Source organism: Anoplopoma fimbria, chromosome 21 (assembly GCF_027596085.1).
Source record: "Anoplopoma fimbria isolate UVic2021 breed Golden Eagle Sablefish chromosome 21, Afim_UVic_2022, whole genome shotgun sequence".
In the NCBI taxonomy this organism is placed as follows: domain Eukaryota; kingdom Metazoa; phylum Chordata; class Actinopteri; order Perciformes; family Anoplopomatidae; genus Anoplopoma; species Anoplopoma fimbria.
Genome location: NC_072469.1, coordinates 99503 through 118837, shown reverse-complemented (window position 1 = coordinate 118837; position 19335 = coordinate 99503). Strand labels below are relative to the sequence as shown.

General features: G+C 46.7%; 1 protein-coding gene across 1 annotated transcript in view; it reads right to left on the bottom strand.

Annotated features, from left to right (window-relative positions):
• The window catches only part of LOC129111059 (histone-lysine N-methyltransferase 2C-like), a 63407-nt gene that overhangs the window by 19448 nt on the left and 24624 nt on the right, over positions 1 to 19335 (bottom strand). Inside the window, 21 exon segments of the mRNA XM_054623354.1 lie at positions 239 to 429; positions 518 to 900; positions 1062 to 1349; positions 1742 to 2297; positions 2300 to 2570; positions 7571 to 7796; positions 7829 to 8134; positions 9813 to 9944; positions 12185 to 12391; positions 12674 to 12747; positions 12981 to 13293; positions 14390 to 14514; positions 15435 to 15467; positions 16320 to 16445; positions 17374 to 17409; positions 17731 to 17808; positions 17972 to 18173; positions 18282 to 18391; positions 18480 to 18584; positions 19043 to 19168; positions 19287 to 19335. The exon segment at positions 19287 to 19335 is cut by the window's right edge and continues 55 nt beyond it. Coding sequence (XP_054479329.1) covers positions 239 to 429; positions 518 to 900; positions 1062 to 1349; positions 1742 to 2297; positions 2300 to 2570; positions 7571 to 7796; positions 7829 to 8134; positions 9813 to 9944; positions 12185 to 12391; positions 12674 to 12747; positions 12981 to 13293; positions 14390 to 14514; positions 15435 to 15467; positions 16320 to 16445; positions 17374 to 17409; positions 17731 to 17808; positions 17972 to 18173; positions 18282 to 18391; positions 18480 to 18584; positions 19043 to 19168; positions 19287 to 19335 — 3937 coding nt within the window.

Sequence of the window (19335 nt, the reverse complement as noted above, 5' to 3'; positions counted from 1 at the left end):
TAAATGACAAAGAGGACTTTTAATATGCCTCTTGATTTTATTCTCCAGAGACTAGAGACTCCGTCAGCTCAGAGACCAGAAACCAGAGACTCCAGAGACTAGAGACTCCGTCAGCTCAGACACCAGAAACCAGAGACTCCAGAGACTAGAGACTCCGTCAGCTCAGACACCAGAGACTCCAGAGACCAGAGACTGGGTTAATAAAACACTTTGTAACGGAGCAGGTTAATAAACTCACCAGGAATCATGTGTGGCTGAGCGGCGGAAGCCGGGACGGGTCGGATGCTGGTAAACTCCACCGGTATCGACCTCTTCATCTGGAACGGGACTCCCTCCACCATACCGAGCCCACATCCAGGCACCGCTCCCTGGGGAGGCCGTAAGAAGGAGTCCTGGAGACCCACTGGAGCTCCTGGAGGAACACCAAATCTGGAGCAGCGAGGAAGACAGAAGGAGATGAGTGAACCAGAGCACATCATCAGATCAGGTCGGGACCAGGTTTTCAGGCTCTTCTTACCTCAGGACTGGTCCTCGGACTGGCAGCTCTCTGTGGGAGAACCCCCTCTGCTGCTCCCCTGAGAAACCTCCAGGGAATCTGGGGGCCAGAGCCCCTGCTGCTCCACCAGGCCTCACAGTGCCGGGGTAAGGGGGTGGGGGACGTCCAAACAGGTCTATCGGGGGAGCAGTGGAGGGGTCTACCTGGGACCAGTGTCGTGGTGTGGCAGAACCAGGCGCGTGTCCAGCAGCATGGGGTCCAGAAGGTCCAGCAGCATGGGGTCCAGAAGGTCCAGCAGCATGGGGTCCAGGGAATCCAGCAGCTGCTTCCTGCAGACCTTTCTCCAGCCGTAAGGCACTCTTCTGCTGCTGCTGCCTCAGGATGAGCTGCCGGAGACGCTGACGCTGCATAGAAACATATAGAACAGTAGAACTCAGCAGAACCGAGAACACAGAACCAACCAGCCCAGAACTGAACCTTTTCAAGAGGTAAGACCACATACCAGAAAAGTCACCTCTGATTCAAGACACAAGAACATGAACCATGACATGGACACCTGTCCTACCTGTCTCAGCTTCTCCTCCGAGTCCCCGAGCTGAGGCAGCATGCTCATTGGTCCATCCAAAGAAGCCACAGACATCGCTGCCATTTCATTGGCTGTGGTATTGTCCGTCTGTGAGAGGCCTGCTGTCATGTGACCCTGCTCAAAGGGGTCATGACCTGGAGTCTGACTGGCCAAGAAGCCGCTCTCCTCTGACATCCCAGGGTGCTTCAGGGTCTGACTGCCGGGGGTTGTGGGAAATAGGTCCTGTTGTTGCTGTTGTTGTTGTTGTCTTCCTGGAGACTGCTGCAGCTGAAGAGAGAAACCAAACAACATAAACTGCAGTACAGACATGTTGAACGCAGTACAGACATGTTGAATGCAGTACAGACGTGTTGAACACAGTACAGACATGTTGAATGCAGTACAGACGTGTTGAACACAGTACAGACATGTTGAGCGCAGTACAGACATGTTGAACACAGTACAGACATGTTGATCGAGTACAGACATGTTGAACGCAGTACAGACATGTTGAATGCAGTACAGACACGTTGAACACAGTACAGACATGTTGATCGAGTACAGACATGTTGAATGCAGTACAGACATGTTGAATGCAGTACAGACATGTGAACGCAGTACAGACATGTTGAACGCAGTACAGACATGTGAACGCAGTACAGACATGTGAACTCTGTTACCTGGTGGTGTGTTGGGGTGAAGCTCCCAGTCTCTCCAGACAGCCCTTGAACCAAAGGTGATGAACCAGATCCTGAGGACGTGAAGCTCTCCATGGGGGTCTGGTGGAAGGGCTCTGGGGCCTTCTGGGGCCGAGCATAGGTGTCGGTGTTCCGCTGGCTCCCCGGTGATCGAGGGAAGTGCTCGGTGAAGGTCGGGCGGGGAGTCCCCGGGTTGGAGGCGTAAGGGTCGAGGTTTGGGTGGGAGGGGGACGGACGCCTGCTGGTACACTGCTGGTTATACTGGTCCAGTCTCAGTGCAGGTGGTGGGGTGAGGTATGTAGGGTCAGAATGAGGGTGTGGTGTACCAGGAGTCTGAGGGTTGGCATAGGGGTCAGGCGAAGGCCGGGAGGTCAAAGGTGAGTGCTGGGTGAAGGGGTCAGTGATCTGCTGGCTGTAGTCAGGTCTGGGGGTGCCTGGCGTCTGGTGGTAGGGGCTGCGGTGGGGGGAGCCCAGTCCTGACAGAGGACTGGGGGGAAGGGAGGGTCCTGTGACTGGGAGAGAGCAAAGCCTAGGTCTGTGGGTCTGGACAGGTCCCTCCTTCCTGCTCCTCCTGTGGTACCAAACACCTCCTGCTGAGGCTGGAGCTGAGGAGGCATGGGGGCTTTAAACAAGCCGCCCTGCACCGTTTCACCACCGCGACCGTACAGGTCGCACGCCGCTGCTCGCATGCTACTGCAGTTAGGAGTCCGCTGGTACCCCTCAGCCGCTCTCAAACCCGTGTGTCGGGATGAGGGGTCGGGGGCGGAGCCAGAGAGAGGGCTCATCATACCACCCCTGTTCGGCTGCAGTCCTGGGAGGAGAAAACAAGGAGGAGACGGTCACTGGAAGGAGAAAACAAGGAGGAGAAAACAAGGAGGAGACGATCACTGGAAGGAGAAAACAAGGAGGAGACGATCACTGGGAGGAAAAAACAAGGAGGAGACGGTCACTGGGAGGAGAAAACAAGGAGGAGACGATCACTGGGAGGAAAAAACAAGGAGGAGACGATCACTGGGAGGAGAAAACGAGAAGAAAACAAGGAGGAGAAAACAAGGAGGAGACGATCACTGGGAGGAGAAAACAAGGAGGAGACCCTAACCCAGAAAACAAGGAGGAGAAAACAAGGAGGAGACGGTCACTGGAAGGAGAAAACAAGGAGGAGAAAACAAGGAGGAGATGATCACTGGGAGGAGAAAACAAGGAGGGGACGTCACTGGGTGGAGAAAACAAGGAGGGGACGTCACTGGGAGGAGAAAACAAGGAGGAGATGGTCAATGGGAGAAGAAAACAAGCAGGAGACGGTCAATGGGAGGAGAAAACAAGGAGGAGACAGTCACTAAAAAGGAAAAAACGAGGACAAACTAGGAGGAGATGATAACTGGGAGGAGAAAACAAGGAGGAGACGGTCACTGGAAGGAGAAACGAGGAGGAGACGGTCAATGGGAGGAGAAAACAAGGAGGAGACAGTCACTGGAAGGAAAGAACGACGACAAACTAGGAGGAGATGATCACTGGGAGGAGAAAACAAGGAGGAGACGGTCACTGGGAGGAGAAAACAAGGAGGAGACGGTCACTGGGAGGAGAAAACAAGGAGGTGAAAACAAGGAGGAGACGATCACTGGGAGGAGAAAACAAGGAGGAGACGGTCACTGGGAGGAGAAAACAAGGAGGAGAAAACAAGGAGGTGAAAACAAGGAGGAGACGATCACTGGGAGGAGAAAACAAGGAGGAGACGATCACTGGGAGGAGAAAACAAGGAGGAGACGATCACTGGGAGGAGAAAACAAGGAGGAGACGATCACTGGGAGGAGAAAACAAGGAGGAGACGATCACTGGGAGGAGAAAACAAGGAGGAGACGGTCACTGGGAGGAGAAAACAAGGAGGAGACGATCACTGGGAGGAGAAAAAACAAGGAGGAGACGATCACTGGGAGGAGAAAACAAGGAGGAGACGATCACTGGGAGGAGAAAACAAGGAGGAGACGATCACTGGGAGGAGAAAACGAGGAGACGATCACTGGGAGGAGAAAACAAGGAGAAGAAAACAAGGAGGAGAAAACAAGGAGGAGACGATCACTGGGAGGAGAAAACGAGGAGAAGATCAATGGGAGGAGAAAACGAGGAGAAAACGAGGAGACGATCACTGGGAGGAGAAAACAAGGAGGAGAAAACAAGGAGAAAACAAGGAGGAGACGATCACTGGGAGGAGAAAACAAGGAGGAGACGATCACTGGGAGGAAAACAAGGAAGAATCACTGGGAGGAGAAAACAAGGAGGAGAGTGGGAGGCGATCACTGGGAGGAGAAAACAAGGAGGAGACGATCAATGGGAGGAGAAAACAAGGAGGAGAAGAAAACAAGGAGAAAACAAGGAGGAGACGATCACTGGGAGGAGAAAACAAGGAGGAGACGATCACTGGGAGGAGAAAACAAGGAGGAGGAGAAAACAAGGAACTGGGAGGAGAAAACAAGGAGGAGACGATCACTGGGAGGAGAAAACAAGGAAAACAAGGAGAAAACAAGGAGGAGACGATCACTGGGAGGAGAAAACAAGGAGGAGAAGATCAATGGGAGGAGAAAACAAGGAGGAGAAAAAAACAAGGAGGAGACGGTCACTGGGAGGAGAAAACAAGGAGGAGACGGTCACTGGGAGGAGAAAACAAGGAGGAAAAAACAAGGAGAAGAAAACAAGGAGGAGACGATCACTGGGAGGAGAAAACAAGAGGAGAGGAGAAAACAAGGAGGAGGAGGAAAACAAGGAGGAGGAGACGGTCACTGGGAGGAGAAAACAAGGAGGAGGAGAAAACGAGGAGAAAACAAGGAGGAGACGAAACTGGGAGGAGAAAACAAGGATCACTGGGAGGAGAAAACAAGGAGGAGATGATCACTGGGAGGAGAAAACAAGGAGGAGATGGTCAGTGGGAGGCGAAAACAAGGAGGAGGGAGGAGAAAACAAGGAGGAGAAAACAAGGGAGGAGAAAACAAGAGGAGAAAACAAGAACTGGAGGAGAAAACAAGGAGGAGACGGTCACTGGGAGGAGAAAACAAGGAGGAGAAAACAAGGAGGAGAAAACAAGGAGGAGACGATCACTTGGAGGAGAAAACAAGGAGGAGAAAACGAGGAGAAAACAAGGAGGAGACGATCACTGGGAGGAGAAAACAAGGAGGAGATGATCACTGGGAGGAGAAAACAAGGAGGAGACGATCACTGGGAGGAGAAAACAAGGAGGAGACGATCACTGGGAGGAGAAAACAAGGAGGAGACGATCACTGGGAGGAGAAAACAAGGAGGAGACGATCACTGAGGAAAAACAAGGAGGAGACGATCACTGGGAGGAGAAAACAAGAGAAGAAAAACGAGGAGAAAACGAGGAGACGATCACTGGGAGGAGAAAACAAGGAGGAGAAGATCAATGGGAGGAGAAAACAAGGAGGAGAAAACAAGGAGGAGACGGTCACTGGGAGGAGAAAACAAGGAGGAGAAAACAAGGAGGAGAAAACAAGGAGGAGAACTGGGAGGAGAAAACAAGGAGGAGAAAACAAGGAGAAAACAAGGAGACGGTCACTGGGAGGAGAAAACAAGGAGGAGAAAACAAGGAGGAGAAAACAAGGAGGAGACGGTCACTGGGAGGAGAAAACAAGGAGGAGATGATCACTGGGAGGAGAAAACAAGGAGGAGACGATCACTGGGAGGAGAAAACAAGGAGGAGACGACTGGGAGGAGAAAACAAGGAGGAGAAACTGGGAGGAGACGATCACTGGGAGGAAAAACAAGAAAACAAGGAGGAGACGATCACTGGGAGGAGAAAACAAGGAGAAGATCAATGGGAGGAGAAAACAAGGAGGAAAAAACAAGGAGGAGACGAAGACGAGGAGAAAACAAGGAGACGGTCACTGGGAGGAGAAAACAAGGAGGAGAAAACAAGGAGGAGAAAACAAGGAGACGATCACTGGGAGGAGAAAACAAGGAGGAGATGATCACTGGGAGGAGAAAACAAGGAGGAGACGGTCACTGGGAGGAGAAAACAAGGAGGGGACGTCACTGGGAGGAGAAAACAAGGAGGAGATGGTCAGTGGGAGGAGAAAACAAGGAGGAGACGAAGACAAGGAGGAGAAAACAAGGAGGAGAAAACAAGGAGGAGAAAATCACTGGGAGGAGAAAACAAGGAGGAGAAAACAAGGAGGAGAAAACAAGGAGGAGACGATCACTTGGAGGAGAAAACAAGGAGGAGAAAACAAGGAGGAGATGGTCAAGGAGGAGAAAACAAGGAGGAGAAAACGATCACTGGGAGGAGAAAACAAGGAGGAGACGATCACTGGGAGGAGAAAACAAGGAGGAGACGATCACTGGGAGGAGAAAACAAGGAGGAGGAGAAAACGATCACTGGGAGGAGAAAACAAGGAGGAGACGATCACTGGGAGGAGAAAACAAGGAGAAGAAAACGAGGAGAAAAGGAGGAGACGATCACTGGGAGGAGAAAACAAGGAGGAGACGGTCACTGGGAGGAGAAAACAAGGAGGAGAAAACAAGGAGGAGAAAACAAGGAGGAGAAAACAAGGAGGAGACGGTCACTGGGAGGAGAAAACAAGGAGGAGAAAACAAGGAGGAGACGATCACTGGGAGGAGAAAACAAGGAGGAGACGATCACTGGGAGGAGAAAACAAGGAGGAGACGATCACTGGGAGGAGAAAACAAGGAGGAGAACTGGGATCACTGGGAGGAGAAAACAAGGAGGAGAAAACAAGAGAGGAGAAAGGAGAAAACAAGGAGGAGAAAACGATCACTGGGAGGAGAAAACAAGGAGGAGAAAACAAGATCAATGGGAGGAGAAAACAAGGAGGAGAAAACAAGGAGGAGACGGTCACTGGGAGGAGAAAACAAGGAGGAGAAAACAAGGAGGAGAAAACAAGGAGGAGAAAACAAGGAGGAGACGGTCACTGGGAGGAGAAAACAAGGAGGAGAAAACAAGGAGGAGACGATCACTGGGAGGAGAAAACAAGGAGGAGATGATCACTGGGAGGAGAAAACAAGGAGGAGACGGTCACTGGGAGGAGAAAACAAGGAGGGGGAGAAAACGATCACTGGGAGGAGAAAACAAGGAGGAGGGAAAACAAGGAGACGATCATGGGAGGAGAAAACAAGGAGGAGAAAACAAGGAGGAGACGATCACTGGGAGGAGAAAACAAGGAGGAGACGATCACTGGGAGGAGAAAACAAGGAGGAGAAGAAAACAAGGAGAAAACAAGGAGGAGACGGTCACTGGAGGAGAAAACAAGGAGGAGACGATCACTGGGAGGAGAAAACAAGGAGGAGATGATCACTGGGAGGAGAAAACAAGGAGGAGACGATCACTGGGAGGAGAAAACAAGGAGGAGATGATCACTGGGAGGAGAAAACAAGGAGGAGACGGTCACTGGGAGGAGAAAACAAGGAGGGGACGTCACTGGGAGGAGAAAACAAGGAGGAGACGGTCACTGGAAGGAGAAACGAGGAGGAGACGGTCACTGGGAGGAGAAAACAAGGAGGAGAAGAAAACAAGGAGGAGAAAACAAGGAGACCATCACTTGGAGGAGAAAACAAGGAGGAGACAGTCACTGGGAGGAGATAACGAGGAGACAGTCAATGGGAGGAGAAAACAAGGAGGAGACAGTCACTGGGAGGAGAAAACAAGGAGGAGACAGTAGCTGGGAGGAGATAACAAGGAGGAGACGGTCAATGGGAGGAGAAAACAAGGAGGAGACAGTAGCTGGGAGGAGAAACAAGGAAACGTAGCTTGGGAGGAGAAAACAAGGAGGAGAAAACAGGAGTTACCTTGTTGGGGTCCGAGGGTCCTGGAGACGTCGGAGGTCTTGGAGTCGGGGGACGGTGCAGGAGAACCAAAGGCATCGTGGGCCGGGGAGGAGCTGAGGGAGTTGTGACGCTGTTGGGGAGCCGGTGTGCCGCCAGCCTGGGAGGAGGGGGGGCGAGGAGTCCCCGCTACCTTACTGTAGGGTTCCCAGGGTGAGGAGGGACGGGAGGAGGGTGGGGAGAACATCTGAGGGGAGGAGGGGTGCTGTTGGAGGGGAGAGGAGGGGAGGGGGAGTGAGGTAGCGAGGAGAAGCCGGAGGGGGGAGGAGCTTGTGGTCTAAGAAAGACGTCGTCAGCCGGTCCCGAGCCATGCAGGAGGAGGTGCTGTCGGGAGGACTGAGGATGGAGGGGGGAGGCGTTGCCCCCGACGACGGGCTGCTGGCCACGAGCCACGGGGCTCCGACTGCCGGCGTCGGGAGAAAAGCGTCCGGAGAGCTGGAGCTGATGGAGGAGCTGCTCGCTCTTCACCTGCTCCACCTTCTGACTCGCCTCAATCTTGGCCTGCTGCTTGCTCTTCTGACGCATGAGCTGAGAGACAAACGGAGGAGGAGGAGGAGGGAAACAGAGCAACAGGATTCAGCGTCTCCTCGTCTCTACAGGAGGTCACACAGGATGACATGGCAGCTAGTAATGCTCGCTTTCCCTCTCTCTCTCTCTGTTAATGATCAGTGATGATGAGTGTACAGCGTGCAGATGGGGATCAAACGTGTGATTGATGACCATTCAGACTGTGATGTGTGTGATCATTGGTCCTCCCTGCTGTCTGTCTCTCACCTGTGTAATCATACCTGCACAGATACCTGCTCACTGTGATGATAAGCTGCTGTGGTCCTTCAGCACACAGACCTGAGTCCGGACTCCTGGACTTCCTGTCACATGGTCTGAGGGTCATGTGATCAGAGGCCAGTTTGATATTAAACTCCAGGCTGCTATACCTTCTTCCACCACTGGGGGTCAGCAGTTCTGAGTGAAGGACTTTCATGACCTCCATGTTTAGGTTCTCCTCTTTGGTCGGCTCCAGGTTCTTTGAGACCAACACTACCGGGTCTCCTCTCTTCACTTCCTAGTAAACACAGCCCCCCCCTCACTACCGGGTCTCCTCTCTTCACTTCCGAGTACCCCCCCCCCCCCCACACTTCCTAAGAACCACTACAGAATCTGTGCTGCCATATCTGACAGTTGGATCCACATGAAGACCAGGAGACCCCGTCCTCAGATCGGTGTGCGGTGGATGCTGAAGGACGGCAGCAGACCAACAGAGCGAAGCAGAATCCCTTTGGAATAAAATCAGTGAGTTCTGAGACGGACTGGGACACGGACAACGACTCTGGGTCTAGTCCACTTCAGCTGAGTGCTGTAAGGTGAACCGACCCAGAGAGGAGAACCATAACCAGTCCCGGTCCATGTGTCTGAAATCCTCTTTGCTTTAGGAGAGTCTGCGTCCCGTCAGTGTCACTCAGACACCTCTGGGTTCCTGTGTTTCTGTCCTGGAGGTCAGTGAGGAGAAACCACCAGCAGCTCCTCAAACAGGAAGCTTTAGACCAAGTTCAGTGTGAACCAGTGATCAATAATAATCTATAGACTGAGTTCAGTGTGAACCAGTGATCAATAATAATCTATAGACTGAGTTCAGTGTGAACCAGTGATCAATAATAATCTATAGACTGAGTTCAGTGTGAACCAGTGATCAATAACAGGAGGTTGTAAAACGATTTTCTGTTTACTCGACTATTAAAGAAAATCAACATTTAAAGAGACGGCGGCTCGTTTACTTTAATAATCAATGCTCTGAACCAGCTGATAACCAGCTACTTACCAGCTGATAACCAGCTACTTACCAGCTGTTAACCAGCTACTTACCAGCTGATAACCAGCTACTTACCAGCTGTTAACCAGCTACTTACCAGCTGATAACCAGCTACTTACCAGCTACTTACCAGCTACTTACCAGCTGATAACCAGCTGATAACCAGCTACTTACCAGCTACTTACCGGCCAATAACGAGCCCCTTCACCTGCTAACCAGCTACTAACCAGCTACTAACCAGCCCCTTAACCAGCCCCTTCACCAGCTGCTGACCTCCAGGTGAACCCAGTGAACCCAGTGCGTGGACCAGCAGAGGGAGCTCTCCGGGACAGGCAGAGGATTTCAGAGGGTCATGGATCCAGGAGGTCTGCCTGGAACAAGTGTGCCTTGAGATCTTACCAGAGCCTCTGGGCCACTTCCTGCTACAGATGCCTGGGAGGGACAACCTTTATCAGGGGAGTTATGGGCTTTGCTTTGGGGGAGATTTTCCTGCCTCTTCTTATTGGCTCCCCATCTGTCTTTAACCTCTCCCTTTTCAATGACAATGACATCACAGGTATTAGTCGAGTCAGTGAGTGAGGCTCAGCATGCACATCATCTTCATCAATGACACATGACAGGACACGTCACATGACCCTCATGCAGCCTGGTGGTTACCATGGTTACTACTCAGAGGGGAAACCAACACCACCCTGATGCAGCGATTGGATCTGATTGGATCTGATTAGTCATTAAACTACATGAAGAATCACAATCAGCTGTTTTATTATATTATATATTATAAGAATGTAATTTAATATCTGTTTCATATAATCAATGATGTAGTCAATGATATAGTCGATGTAATCAATGATATAATCAATGATATAGTCAATGATGTAATCAATGATATAATCAATGATATAGTCAGTGATGTAATCAATGATATAATCAATGATGTAATCAGTGATATAATCAATGATATAGTCAGTGATGTAATCAATGATATAGTCAATGATGTAATCAGTGATATAATCAATGATAGTCAGTGATGTAATCAATGATATAGTCAATGATGTAATCAGTGATATAATCAATGATATAGTCAGTGATGTAATCAATGATATAATCAATGATGTAATCAGTGATATAATCAATGATATAGTCAGTGATGTAATCAATGATGTAATCAATGATGTAATCAATGATATAATCAATGATATAATCAATGATATAGTCAGTGATGTAATCAATGATATAGTCAATGATGTAATCAATGATATAGTCAATGATGTAATCAGTGATATAATCAATGATATAATCAATGATATAGTCAATAATGTAATCAATGATATAATCAATGATATAGTCAATGATATAGTCAATAATGTAATCAATAATGTAATCAATGATATAATCAGTAACATTCATCATTTGTCACCTTTCAGCAGAAAGTTATAATATAAAGTGTGACATTATAACATGAAGACTGTGTTTTTCTTATATAGTACATTACTATAGTAGTATATATAAAGTACATTACTATAGTAGTATATATAAAGTACATTACTATAGTAGTACATATAAAGCACATTACTATAGTAGTACATATAAAGTACATTACTATAGTAGTATATATAAAAGTACATTACTATAGTAGTACATATAAAGTAGTATATATTACTATAGTAGTATATATAAAGTACATTACTATAGTAGTACATATAAAGCACATTACTATAGTAGTATATATAAAGTACATTACTATAGTAGTATATATAAAGTATATATAAAGTACATTACTATAGTAGTATATATAAAGTACATTACTATAGTAGTATATATAAAGCACATTACTATAGTAGTATATATAAAGCACATTACTATAGTAGTATATATAAAGCACATTACTATAGTAGTATATATAAAGTACATTACTATAGTAGTACATATAAAGCACATTACTATAGTAGTATATATAAAGTATATATAAAGTACATTACTATAGTAGTATATATAAAGCACATTACTATAGTAGTATATATAAAGTACATTACTATAGTAGTATATATAAAGTACATTACTATAGTAGTACATATAAAGTACATTACTATAGTAGTACATATAAAGTACATACTATAAGTACATTACTATAGTAGTACATATAAAGTATATATAAAGCACATTACTATAGTAGTATATATAAAGTACATTACTATAGTAAAGTACTATATAGTAGTATATATAAAGTACATTACTATAGTAGTATATATAAAGCACATTACTATAGTAGTATATATAAAGCTTACTAGTAGTATATATAAAAGTACATTACTATAGTAGTATATATAAAGCACATTACTATAGTAGTATATATAAAGCACATTACTATAGTAGTACATATAAAGCACATTACTATAGTAGTATATATAAAGTACATTACTATAGTAGTATATATAAAGTACATTACTATAGTAGTATATAAAATACATTACTATAGTAGTATATATAAAGCACATTACTATAGTAGTACATATAAAGTACATTACTATAGTAGTATATATAAAGTACATTACTATAGTAGTACATATAAAGCACATTACTATAGTAGTATATATAAAGTACATTACACATTACTATAGTAGTATATATAAAGCACATTACTATAGTAGTATATATAAAGTACATTACTATAGTAGTATATATAGTGTTTTTATGATGTCTGCTGGTTTCTCCCTCTGGTTTCATTCATGTTGATGTGTTAAGGACAAACACACTGAAAGGCTGCTGACCTGTCTGAGCTTCCACTCCTGCTCTTGTTCCGTTTCTTTGGGCCTCAGCGGGTCCTTTAATGCCCCCTCTGTCTCCATGGAAACGGGGTCATAAGGTCCCGGCAGCAGCGGCGGCGGTGGCTGTGAGGGCTGCTGGTGTCTGAGCGGGTCGCTGCACAGCTGCACCTTACTGATGCGCTGAGCCGCCCGGTTGTCTCGAGCTCTTTGCTGGTGGAGAGAAAACAATGTGTTCACACGGAATCGAACACCGGACAAATTGGCTCAAAACTCCTGCTGCTGCTTCATTCCTCCTCCTCCTCAAAGATAATATATATCATTAATATATATTAATATATTAATGATATATTAATATATAATAATATATATTAATATATCATTAAATACCAAATATTCTGCCATTTTCAGAATATATGTTATTGTTATGTAAATGTGACAAAGACTCTTAAATTTAAAGTTTCACTTTGGGACATTAATAAATAATAAACTCACCACGAAGGGAGCTCTGTCCTGAGAGCTGGCCTTCCTCCACAGCTTGGCGATCTGCTTCACTCTGGTGGACCAGTCTGACACACGCGCACACGCACACACACGCACACACACACACACACACACACACACACACACACACACACACACACACACACACACACACACACAGTTCAGCAGACGACTCCATCAGACTACTGTGTTTTAATAAGCGACCATATTGATGAACACTTTGTTGCTATTTTGGAAAAGTTCTGTTTGGTCTAAAATTAAGAAATTAACAAGAAATATTCTGGATGTGTGTGTGTACCAGGATGCTGCTCTCTCAGCTCGGGGAACTTGGTGTTACAGTAGAGGACCGGAGCGACGGTGGCCATCTCTCCCAGAGTTTCTTCCTTCTCCCACTTCAACATTCCCCTCTGAGCGGTCGACATCACGTCCTGCTCGCCCTCTCCTGCTGACGTCCGATTGGTTGAGACTAGTCCAGGGGCAGGGCTCTCAGGAGGTCGGACCCTTAAGCCAGCTGGACTCTGGGCGCCGCTGGATATCATGTGAGTGTTAGGAAAACGAGGAGCAGCTCCCATCAGGCCGTTCTTCAGCGGAAGACGAGGTATCACAGCTGTTGTTGTGAGACAGATGTTCAATTATCCAACTTTAATATCATTAATAATATTATTAATAATCAATCTCCAACATGCCTCACATATAAACCCTCTTTCTGTTCAAGACACACCTTACTCTGATTGTTCAAGTTCCACTTTGAGCCCAATATTATGAGTACATTAAGGAGTCTGGGTCCAGTCAGGTAACAGTCGGTGCACAGCCTGGTCACAGCCTGGTCACAGCCTGGTTACAGTCAGGGCACAGTCGGGTCACAGTCGGGTCACAGTCGGGGTTACAGTCGGGTTACAGCCTGGTCACAGCCTGGTTACAGTCGGTGCACAGTCGGGGTCACAGTCGGGTTACAGTCGGGTCACAGCCTGGTCACAGTCAGGGCACAGTCGGGTCACAGTCGGGTCACAGTCGGGGTCACAGTCGGGTTACAGCCTGGTCACAGCCTGGTCACAGCCTGGTTACAGTCGGGTCTGGTCACAGTCGGTGCACAGTCCTGGTCGGGGTCAGTCGGGGTTACAGCCTGGTCACAGCCTGGTCACAGCCTGGTTACAGTCTGGTCACAGTCGGTGCACAGCCTGGTTACAGTCGGGGTCACAGCCTGGTCACAGCCTGGTTACAGTCGGGTCACAGTTGGGGTCCAGTCGGGGTCACAGCCTGGTCACAGCCTGGTTACAGTCGGGTCACAGTCGGGGTCCAGTCGGGGTCACAGCCTGGTCACAGCCTGGTTACAGTCGGGGGTCAAGTTGGGGTCCTGAGTGTTGTGTGTGTGTGTGTACCTGTGTGGTTTGTGTGTGTGTGTACCTGTGTGTGTGTGTGTGTGTGTGTGTGTGTGTGTGTGTGTGTGTGTGTGTGTGTGTGTGTGTGTGTGTGTGTGTACCTGTGTGGTTTGCGTGTGTGTACCTGTGTTGTGTGTGTGTGTGTGTGTGTGTGTGTGTGTGTGTGTGGTTTGCGTGTGTACCTGTGTTGTGTGTGTGTGTGTGTGTGTGTGTGTGTGTGTGTGTGTGTGTGTGTGTGTACCTGTGTGGTTTGCGTGTGTACCTGTGTTGTGTGTGTGTGTGTGTGTGTGTGTGTGTGTGTGTGTGTGTGTGTGTGTGTGTGTACTGTGTTGTGTGTGTGTGTCTTGCTTGCAGCAGTGTGTGTGTGTTGACTCTGCTCAGGTTGTTGGTTGTTGCTGCTGTTTGGACTGAGAACAGCAGTGAACACCTCCTCCACGTCCTTCCCCTCCAGCTCTACACACACGCACACACACACACACACATATCAATAACTAAATGATTATTCATATCAATAACTAAATGATTATTCATAACTATAACTAAATGATTATTCATAACTATAACTAAATGATTATTCATAACTATAACTAAATGATTATTCATAACTATCTATAACGTAATGATTATTCATCACTATCTATAACTAAATGATCATTCATATCTAATAACTAAATGATTATTCATCAATATCAATAACTAAATGATTATTCATATCTATAACTAAATGATTATTCATAACTATCTATAACTAAATGATTATTCATCACTATAACTAAATGATTATTCATCACTATAACTAAATGATTATTCATAACTATAACTAAATGATTATTCATAACTATAACTAAATGATTATTCATCACTATCAATAACTAAATGATTATTCATAACTATCAATAACTGATTATTCATAACTATCTATAACTAAATGATTATTCATCACTATCAATAACTAAATGATTATTCATCACTATCAATAACTAAATGATTATTCATAACTATCAATAACTAAATGATTATTCATCACTATCAATAACTAAATGATTATTCATCACTATCAATAACTAAATGATTATTCATAACTATAACTAAATGATTATTCATAACTATCTATAACTAAATGATTATTGATATCTATAACTAAATTATTATTCATAACTATCTATAACTAAATGATTATTCATAACTATAACTAAATGATTATTGATATCTATAACTAAATGATTATTCATAACTATCTATAACTAAATGAGTTTTAAATGATTATTCATAACTATCTATAACTAAATGATTATTCATATCTTTAACTAAGTGATTATTCATCACTATCTGATGAGGGTAATCAATAACATAACAGGTACAGGTGTTCTTACCTGGGATCTTGTACAGTTTGCTGAGGATGGCTCCTGAAACACAATATGTGACTAATGAGTCAGCTGTTATTGATCAGTGATCATCGATCAGTGATCATCGATCATCGATATGTTCTACAAACACCTGTTTTCTTTTCATCCACAGATTTGAATCTTTATTCATCTTCCATGTTAACTAAACATTTAAAGTCCTCCATGTTCTCACTGTTCCCTCTGAGGAACCAAACTGTAAAGTCCTCCATGTTCTCACTGTTCCCTCTGAGGAACCAAACTGTAAAGTCCTCCATGTTCTCACTGTTCCCTCTGAGGAACCAAACTGTAAAGTCCTCCATGTTCTCACTGTTCCCTCTGAGGAACCAAACTGTAAAGTCCTCCATGTTCTCACTGTTCCCTCTGAGGAACCAAACTGTAAAGTCCTCCATGTTCTCACTGTTCCCTCTGAGGAACCAAACTGTAAAGTCCTCCATGTTCTCACTGTTCCCTCTGAGGAACCAAACTGTAAAGTCCTCCATGTTCTCACTGTTCCCTCTGAGGAACCAAACTGTAAAGTCCTCCATGTTCTCACTGTTCCCTCTGAGGAACCAAACTGTAAAGTCCTCCATGTTCTCACTGTTCCCTCTGAGGAACCAAACTGTAAAGTCCTCCATGTTCTCACTGTTCCCTCTGAGGAACCAAACTGTAAAGTCCTCCATGTTCTCACTGTTCCCTCTGAGGAACCAAACTGTAAAGTCCTCCATGTTCTCACTGTTCCCTCTGAGGAACCAAACTGTAAAGTCCTCCATGTTCTCACTGTTCCCTCTGAGGAACCAAACTGTAAAGTCCTCCATGTTCTCACTGTTCCCCCTGCTTATCATCAAAACCTCAGTAAGATTTTTGTTATCTCACCATCAGTGACCATCTTGTCCAGCTCTGGACTTAAGATGGCGTCCAGAGGCTCCTCCTGCACCGCCCTCAGGCCACGCCCACCACCTCCTGTACGGTCATCCGCCATGCAGCTGATGTCCAGACCGGCTGAGAGACAGACAGACAGACAAATAGAGATTAAATAACGACCTGAAGAACAGGAAGTAAGCAGGAAGCTGAAGGAGAAGACGACGGAGAAGAAAAATGAGGAAAAGAAGAAGAAAAATGAGGAAAAGAAGAAGAAGAAGAAAAATGAGGAAAAGAAGAAGGAGACAGAGGAGACGAAGGAGAAATGCATAAAAACAGCTGACTAGAATTAACGCCTCTCTCCAAAGATTCATTGATCTAATGAGTGAATGAATGAATGAGTGAATTAATGAATGAGTGAGTGAATGAATGAGTGAATTAATGGATGAGTGAGTGAGTGAATGAATTAATGAATGAGTGAATGAATTAATGAATGAGTGATGAGTGAATGATGAGTGAATGAATGACTGAATGAATGAGTGAATTAATGAGTGAATGAGTGAATTAATGAGTGAATGAATGAGTGAATGAGTGAGTGAATGAGTGAGTGAATGAATGAGTGAATGAATGAGTGAGACCATGTGTAACCGTGGTAACAGTGATCCTCTGCAGCTCCTCACTGTGGCGTTCCACCAGCTCATGTTCAGATAAGTGTTCTTAATATTTATTCTTCTCTACAACCTGAACACACCAGACCTCCAACGTACAACCAGGAATAAGCCTTCAAAATGAAGCTACAGCTAGTTAGCTTAGCATAAAGCACGGCTACAAGGCTACAACCTGCCAGCTGTTCACAGTAAACCACCAGGTTCAGAGCAGAAGGAGCAGCAGGAGGTCAACTCACTCCCAAAGAAACATAGCAGAGGACAGAGGGAGGAGGAGGAGGTCTTACCAAAGGGAGAGAGGGAGGAGGAGAGGAAGGAGGTCTTACCAAAGGGAGAGAGGGAGGAGGAGAGGAAGGAGGTCTTACCAAAGGGAGAGAGGGAGGAGGAGAGGAAGGAGGTCTTACCAAAGGGAGAGAGGGAGCGCTCCAGCAGGAAGTGACCTGAAAACAAACACAGATTCTGTTGAGCTTTGAACTCAGAACGCTCTTCTTCGTTGGTGTCAGCTCATCTCTGTCTGTACAGCTGTTCAATGAACACACCATGAACACACCATGAACACACACTGGTGAGGGGGGCTGCGTGTGTGTGTGTGTGACTGTGTGTGTGTGTGACTGTGTGTGTGACTGTGTGTGAGAGACTGTGTGTGCGTGACTGTGTGTGTGACTGTGTGTGTGACTGTGTGTGTGAACCTGTGTGTGAACCTGTGTGTGTGTGTGTGTGTGTGTGTGTGTGTGTGTGTGTGTGTGTGTGTGTGTGTGTACCTGTGTGTCCTGTGGCCAGTATGTGAGGATCAGTGTTGAGAACATCAGACAGATCCAGCAGAGCTTCCTCCGACATGGCTGGACAGCGACACACCATGAACACGCGCGCACACACACACACACACACACACACACACACACACACACACACACGATTCACAATGTCAATCAAACACAAATGAAAGATGAAGAAATGCAAATGTGACTTCAAAGAAAAGATAATTATGTATAAATAACTCACGCAAGGTTCCTGGCTTCTTCATGGCGTGGGTTGCCACGGCGCCAAGCGTCAGGCCTGAGGGGGAGGGACCATGTAATCCAGGGGCGGGGCTTTTCATGTCACCTGTAGCTGCTCCTGATTGGCTGGCACACGGTGTCTCCACCTCCTGCCTCCTGTCCGCCTGACGGCTCCCGTCCAGAAGAACGCGACCGAAGAACGCCTCCTGGGTGGGGAGGAACGGCCAATCAGATCACTGGGATTAACTGAGAGAGCTGTGTGTGTGTGTGTGTGTGTGTGTGTGTGTGTGTGTGTGTGTGTGTGTGTGTGTTACCTGGAGATAAGAAGGGAACGCCTCCTCCAGCTTGGTCTTCTTCTTTCTGTACCTCTTCTTCACCTTCTCCATCATCTGCTCAGCAGGTAACACCGTCTCCATGGTAACGTCTGCAAACATAAGGCTTGATGTATGACAGACCATAATAACCTTTGTTTCATTGACTGAAAACACAGGTAGAGGTGTGTCACGGTTCACCTTCGTCTCTACCCAGAAGCCTCTCTGTCGAATCTTTTCTGCAAAGTTTGATTCTGCTTGGACCGGCCTTCCCTCCACGCTGACGCACCATGAACCCACCGATACCTGAGACACAGACAGGTGGGGAGGGAGACAGGTGGGGAGGGAGACAGGAGACAGGTGGGGAGGGAGACAGGTAGGGATGGAGAGAGACAGGTGGGGAGAGAGGAGGGGAGGGAGAGAAGTCGGGAGGGAGACAGGTGGAGATGGAGAAAGAGGAGTGAGAAAGGTTGAGAGGAAGGGAGACAGGTGGGGAGGGAGAGAGGTGGAGAGGAAGGGAGACAGGTGGGGAGGGAGAGGTGGAGAGGGAAGGGAGACAGGTGGGGAGGGAGAGAGGTGGAGAGGAAGGGAGACAGGTGGGGAGGGAGAGAGGTGGAGAGGAAGGGAGACAGGTGGGGAGGGAGAGAGGTGGAGAGGAAGGGAGACAGGTGGGGAGGGAGGTAGGTTGAGAGGGAGACAGGTGGATCATGTGACAGAACTTCACAGCCTGACGTAACCATGGTGATGAGGCTGTCTCTTCTCACCAGGCCGGTAAGGTTTCCTTTTCCTCTTCTTGTTGCCGTCGGTAACCTCAGACTCCTTTGTGACATCATCGGGGGCGTGGTCTCGCTCAGGGCTGGAGTCAGATTTCATCTCACATTCCAAGTCACCTGGAGGAACCGGAGAACCTTAACATCAAGGAGGGTCCTCACAAGAAGAGGAAGACACGTGTGAGTGTGTGTGTGTGTGTGTGTGTGTGTGTGTGTGTGTGTGTGTGTGACCTCTGACCTCTGCTGGGGTCCTGCTTGGAGGGGGGTTCGGGGTCAGGTGGAGTTTG